We start from the raw sequence: 6751 nt of genomic DNA, 5'->3' as shown, positions 1-6751 counted from the left end.
CCCCGGCGCTTGATGGGAAGCCGGCGCTGGCGGCCCGCCCGCAGGCGGGGAGAGCCAGCTGCGACTCGGGAGAGCAGCCGAGCGAAGCGGCTTGCGCCGGCAGCAGGCCCGGGCCCGGGCCCGGGCTGTGCCGGTCCGTGCCCGCAAGGGGCGGCGGCTGGCTGCGAGCTGCAAGCGAGGGAGGTGGCGGGGTTTCCGGGCAGCCCCGACAAAGAAAAGCTGTTCCCTCCCCCCCCACACACACACTTTGCAGATCTCTTCCCCTTGGGCTCAGCCGTGACCTTGCTCAGGAGGCTTTTCTGGCTGGCCCCCTTGCCCCTGAGAGTGGCAGCGCATGGTCCCAGGCTGGACCACACTCGGGAGCCCAGGCCGCTTCGAAAACCAAGTCAGGCCCTGCACGGCTGTCTCAGCACTGGGCTCAAGGGCCCGGACACTGCTGGCTCACCGCTCAGTCCGGAGCCCGATGCCAGCCTTCCTGCCACGTAGCCAGCTCGCTGCCCCTGGCAGCCGGGCCGCGGGAGCTATCCATCCTCCCGTCGGGAACCACAGACCCACCTGTCTCACGGACCAGCTGCTTAGCCAGGTGAAAGGCAGCCTTTCAACCTCTGCCACCCTGCAAAGCCAGGCCCACCGCTGCTGCCCCAGCAGTCCCACAGGTGAACTTACTGTCTGGACTTTTCCCATTCCAGTCCATCCCAGCAGCAAGCTCCACCACCCTCCTTTGCACTCCTGCATCAGTCCCCAGGGAACTTTTCTTAGCCAAATCTCTGGGCTTATTGGATGAGACGACAAGCCTACAGCCTGCGAATAGCAACAAGGAAACCAGCAGTGGGCATCCCCACCTCTGATCACATCACAGCACAGGAGGAGCAGCACTGTAACCTGGAAAGCACCAACTGCTGAAAGGCTTGAAGCCTTCCACAGAAAGCCTGAAAATATCTAGCCCTGTTCTGCCAGTGCCCTTTGGGCAGCAGTTGCTTGGAGAACAGGAGCGGTGTGAAATCAAGGGACTCTTGGTGCCTCAGGGGCAGCCCCTCTCAGAGGTCAAGAGAGGCCCAGGCCACTTCCATTTTTTGAGGCTCCTGGTATATTAAAAAAATATTAATTCATAGTGCACTACAGGCAGCATGGCCCGGTAATGGGACACAAGTTTAAAGTTGTATGATGAATGTCTTCTTCTGTCAGTGTATATCTGTGTCTGTATGTATAACCTCATTTGGAGATAACGTCAAAAGTCTAAATTTGAGGCCCTCCACGAATGTGAGGCCCAGGCCAAATGACCCTCCTCGTCCCCCCTCTCCCCCCAGCCATGATAGGCCCTGCTCAGGAGACCTGCCACTTTGCTGTACATTCACGGCTGGTCCAACTAAAACCATGCCATCAGCTCCCCTGTGACACATGTTCTCCTCTTCCCCTCTGAGCTCTCTAATTGTTCCTTAAGCATGTCCTTCAAGGGATCCTCTGTACACCTCACCTGCTTCTAGCTCTCTGCCTCAGCCCCCTGCTCTTCCCCTCTGAATAACCACCTCCACAAACACGCATCTGAATACCATCCCCACGCAGCTGTCTCTCAGCTGAGTCTCTTAATTCAGCTCCTGTCCAAAGTAGGACCCTGGCTTGGGTAGAGTTGCAATTTTAGATGCAAAGTGCAAGTTGAAGTGCAAGTGGGTGTAGCACAAGCTTTCAGGGGCTGGAACTCATTTCATCACATGCTGTAATGGGGAACACAGTTTTTAACCAATAAAGGCACTTATTGCAGGTTTTTTTCCAACAGAGAAAAAAATGAAAAGCTTGATTAGTCAGTTCTTCCATTGCTGAAAAAGACTTCTATAATAGCAAGAAAGAAGAAGGGAAGAACCATTGATTAAAACCTTCCATTCAAGAAAATAAAAACATTGAATATGTTATTATTTAAAGCTAGATCTCCAGAAAATTAGTTTGTTTTTTAATTAAAGCTGATCGTGCTTCTTAAAAGCAGCTACTCCATGTACATAGGAAAGGGATAAAAGTTTTGTTCCTCTTTAGATAAAATGACTGCTGCTTTAATTCTATGCATTTTCTATACAGTTACTAGAGCAACATACAATTAGAAATGCATTATAAATGGCTATTTCAAAATTTGGGTATTGTTTAAAGGGCTCTTGCAAATAAACATGGAAGTTTTTTATTCAATCCATTTAGTTATGCAGCATATCACTTATTATTGCAGCTCATTCACTGCAGACACTGCTAGTGAATTTACTTTCAGCCTCTTTTTGAACTATAAAATGCACTCCCTAAAAGACAGCTCTGAAGCTCAGTAAAATGTGTTGCAGCTGTGTGCATCTTTGATAGCACTGTTTTTGTCCAATATCTTATGTACACGAAGCAATCTGGCTGCAAAGAAACAACTTACACAAAACTTCCGTGAATTAGATCTAGACAGGCTGGGAAAGCGGGCAGAGAGCAACAGGATGCAATTCAGTATGTACAAGTGCAAGGTGCTGCATCTAGGGAGGAAGAAATGCCATCATACCTACAGGCTGGGGGGATGACCTTCTCAGCTCCACTGAGGCAGAAAAAGATCTTGGAGTCACTGTCGACTCCAGGATGAACATGAGTTGCCAATGTGATGAAGCAGTCGGCAGAGCCAGTCGTACCTTGTTGTGCATCTACAGGCGCTTCACAAACAGGTCCAGGGAAGTGATTCTCCCCTCTATGCAGCACTGGTCAGGCTGCAGCTGGAGTATTGTGTCCAGTTCTGGGTGCCGCAGTTCAAGCAGGATGCGGACAACCTGGAGAGAGTCCAAGGAAGGGCCACTCACCTGCTTAGAGGCCTGCAGGGAAGGCCCTCCGAGGAAAGGCTAAGGGACCTTAACCTCTTGAGCCTTTCCAAGAGAAGGCTGAGAGAAGACCTTGTGGCAGCGTACAAATTCATAAGGGGAGAGCAACATGAAGTAGGCAATGATCTGTTCACCAGGGCACCCCCTGGAATGACAAGGAACAATGGCCATAACCTATTAGAGAGAAGGTTTTGGGCTGGACTTGCTCTTCACGGTCAGGGTTGCCAGAATCTGGAATGGGCTCCCAAGGGAGGTGGAGCTTACCCCATCCTTGGGGGACTTCAAAAGGAGACTGGACAGGCACCTGGCTGGGACCAAAAGTCCTCAGTTGCTAGATCTCCACTTCTATACTCCTCCAGCGACTCACAACACCACAGAATCTAGCAACCGAGGACTCCTTTTAACTTCTTCTCTACTTCAGAACATTGTAGGGATGGAGACCAAAGGTGCAACCAAAACAATGGTCAGCATGTGATCAATGACAAACTGATGATTTGGTTTTTTAAGAGGCTCTCAAATACACAGAAATCTTTAGCTCGTTTCTGTATTTCAAGAAATTATATTGCTTCCAAAGGTGTTGAAAGTTTCCTCAATTTTTAAAAATATTTACCAAAAAGCCAAACACATATGAAGCTTTCATTAACATGTGTTCTGGTGCATAACACCATACGTGCAGAAGAGTCTGTTCAACTTATTTGTCAAGCGAAATCCATTTTAACTTTTCAGAGTATTTGCTATCACTGCGAACCTGTCTCTCAGACTCTCCCTTTTCTGCTTCAGGTGATTTTCCATGGTCCTCGCTTCTTTCAAAATTCCATCAAGCTCTTGTACATATGCAGCATCCATCGCTGCTCTCTCACTGAATTGGAAAAAATTCTCAAATTAAAATACTCAAACTTTAACTCTCAACCACTGCTTGTATTTGGATTCACTTTAATGGCTTAGAAATCTGTTATCTATCAGCCAACACAGTCTGACAAATCAGGCTGTTAAGTCCACAAACAAAACCAAGGGTTTTGGCATTTCAGGATTTATTTGATCTTTCCCTTTCTTGACACTGCATGTGTACACTCTGGTACTCAGTTCAGACTGGTGCTTGGCACATGTTCTTAGACAAATTAGAAAAAATAAAAAACCCCTGCAGAAATTTACATTTTCCTTCACTAAGAAGTCGCCAAGCATAGTTCCTTTCATTTAACTTTGGCTCCATAGCAATTTTCCTGAATGCACTATTCTCAAAAACACTGACATCTATCAGAAGTATGGAACTTTTGTCACTCTTTCCTTAATACATCTCGCACACCTGAAAGTACAAGATCATCAAAATATGTTGCCTCCTTCACCAGAGATCAAGGTTGACAAATATTTAGAATACTTTTGGCCTAGCTAAGAAACAAGATTTTCTAAGATTATGTACTTTTTACATACTAAAAATAATTAATGTAAAAATACACACTTGCCTTAAAATGTAGGCGTATTTTGACAACAGGCTATTGATTTCCTTCCCCATGTCTGTTAATGCAAAAATTTAATTAAAAAGAGTGAATGCATTTTATTAATTCCAACATCTAATTAATTAATAATTGCATTTCTGAAAAAAAATCCTGTAAATGTTTAATACGTCACCATTTAAAACCTTTTCCAGCACATCTGCTTTGTAAAGTGAGTGAGAACTCTCAGAAAGAGCTGGGTCTGGTTTTTCAAGGCAGGATAACTGAGGACTTCCTGATGTTTCCTTCTAGAAATGGAACACATGAAAAAATATGTGCCAGTAAGTTCTTTGGACTGAAAAACTTTGCACAGAGTTTTTTTACAAAGATCTGCATAATCTGTGTATTTTATTGTAAATTAAGGTTGTATAGTTGGGGTTCATAACCGCAAAAGTGCCTAAGTCCTCAGTGTAAAGAGGCCAAGTGAATGTTAGGTTCTAAAATGGTTTGAATGTATACACTATATAGACAAGACTTCATATGCCACCTAGCTGGCACTACCTCCCTGTTAGCAATGACATTTTAAAGTTGTCCTTCCTTTTAGAGAGCTGGTTCGGGTGGGTGGATTTGTGGGAATGCATGACATTTCTGGTCTCTTGGCAGTACTCACCCAAGACTTTTGACTGGATCAGTAAAAAATGTGTTTCTCCCCTACACCAAACTAACCTGCTTTCAGTTGGAGAAAGCCCACACAACATGAAACTCCCTGTGGTTCTGTAAGTCTTCAAATCATGGGGGGGGGGGGGGAATCACTCTAGTGGTAAGACATCACAGTGATCTCCAGTAGCACAGGTGAGGCGAGACCCCGTTCTTACCGAACAGCGGCAGTGTCCTGGGCTCACCGCACTTGAATGCAAATATGACTGGGGCCAGGGGCGGGGCTGGGGACGGCACGCACCGTACAAGGGGAAAGGGGCGGTGCTAAGGGGCGGGACTTCTGGTCCCGCCCACCTGTCACACGTGTTGAAGGGCGGTGAGCCGGCATACTGCGAGGGATCAGGAAAGAGCAAACACGAAATGGTAACCGCGCTCCCGTCATCCATCCAAGCTATCGCCCCAACCATAATAAAAACCGCTCACATCCATCTCCTTTCTGCGTTTACTGCTGCTCTCTTCAGCCGCTCCTGCGTTACTTGTCATTGTTCCCTGCTGAGAAATGTTCGATAAGTGAAGTTTTCTCTGGAAACAAAACTCAGCATGTAACGTAAGTGAGGGAGCTGTCTAATGCCATACCCTCCCGGGCCTCCGCTGGCCTGAAACCAAAGCAGAAGCCCAAGTGAAACCATGGCAAGAGCAGCAGGCACTTAATGAAGTGGGAACCGAAGGGACTAGCGAGCCCAGCGCCCATCCGCCCCAGGCTGCCAAGCTCCAGACTCGTTCCTAGACGGGGATGTGTCCACACGTGCGCTTTAATATGCAGTAGCCTAGTTTAACATGCATTAATTAAAACCGTGCCCTTTCACTAATGCCCAGTAAAATAGGCATAATGCACCTTTTTGTAGTTTCATGAATGTTAGGGTCTGGAAGGGACCTTACAAGATCATTGGGGTACCCCCCAGTGTGGGCAGGAAAGACATCTAGGGTCAGGTGAGGTACTAAAACGGAGGTATTCAATCGAATGTGCATTACTAAAAGTGCATTCATGAACGTGTAGATGCACCCCGGGGTGGGCTGAGAACAGCATCGTGCCCGCTCAGGGTAATCTGCCCCGAGAGGCGTGCCACGTAGCTGGTGCCACCAGCAGCCACAGCAAAAGGTCATCATCCCCCTGTCCAGCCATGACACCGAGGAGCTAAAGGACCCAGAGCATTGCTCGCGGTCTCCCTGTGCATTTTCTTCTTCTTTTGCACTTTAATATTAGGATATGTGCACAATTATTTAAATAATTTGATCTATATTATAAATAATATGTAAACATATGCACAATCCTGGTTTCGCAACATCTGTTTAAGCGTAATGAGACCCGGCTTTAAAAGTTAAAAGATGTCAAATGCATTAATACTACAAAAACCCAACATCGCGGCGCTTCCAACTAAGGCAAACTCCCGCAAGGGCAGCTTGCCACCCCTTCGTTTTCCGCCCCATCCCGTCCCGTCCTTCCGGGCCGGGGGAGCCCGAAGGGTCTGCAAAGAGGGCGAGCACAGAGCCTGAGGCGAGGATCAGGGCTTGTGAAATGGTGGTGGTGGTCGCCCAAGGGACAGACCCCGGAGACGCACGGCGCGGGGCTGCGTTCCCCAGGAGGATTTCACACCCCTGTTTTGCCCCCAAGCCCCACTGCTTGTTCGTGCTGGGAGACGAAGCCAGACGGCTTGAAAGTACTTCGGGAAGGCGGCCTGAGGAGACGGAGAGCAGCGGGGAAAGGGCCGCCCGCAGCTTCCCGCCCGCGCGCCCCGAGGCGGCCGGTAACGGTCACCGGCGCCTCAAACAGCGACCATTACC

At 48.0% G+C, this 6751-nt stretch overlaps 1 protein-coding gene across 1 annotated transcript; it reads right to left on the bottom strand.

The window, feature by feature from the left end:
* Window positions 1–3007: 3007 nt before the first annotated feature.
* On the bottom strand, window positions 3008–5630 carry TEX12 (testis expressed 12). The gene is made up of 4 exons (XM_019546929.1): window positions 5393–5630; window positions 4449–4560; window positions 4283–4334; window positions 3008–3681 (listed from the first exon to the last, which is right to left on the bottom strand). Exons 1-4 carry the CDS (start codon window positions 5450–5452, stop codon window positions 3537–3539), a joined length of 369 nt encoding a protein of 122 aa, XP_019402474.1. The 5' UTR covers window positions 5453–5630; the 3' UTR covers window positions 3008–3536.
* Between the last annotated feature and the right edge of the window lie 1121 nt (window positions 5631–6751).

Source organism: Crocodylus porosus, unplaced genomic scaffold (assembly GCF_001723895.1).
Source record: "Crocodylus porosus isolate Cpor-Errol unplaced genomic scaffold, CroPor_comp1, whole genome shotgun sequence".
In the NCBI taxonomy this organism is placed as follows: Eukaryota; Metazoa; Chordata; order Crocodylia; family Crocodylidae; genus Crocodylus; species Crocodylus porosus.
The sequence above is the reverse complement of the archived record's forward strand: the minus strand, read 5'-3'. Positions and strand labels throughout refer to the sequence as shown.

What these genes read in the sequence shown, in the direction of transcription:
- TEX12 (XM_019546929.1), bottom strand. Translation starts at nt 5,452, where the DNA reads ATGACAAGTAACGCAGGAGCGGCTGAAGAGAGCAGCAGTAAACGCAGA. An exon ending in AACGCAGAAAGGAGATGGAT is followed by an intron (nt 4,561 to 5,392) that starts GTGAGCGGTTTT and finishes TTCCATTTCTAG; the next exon opens with AAGGAAACATCAGGAAGTCC. An exon ending in GCTGGAAAAGGTTTTAAATG is followed by an intron (nt 4,335 to 4,448) that starts GTGACGTATTAA and finishes TTGCATTAACAG; the next exon opens with ACATGGGGAAGGAAATCAAT.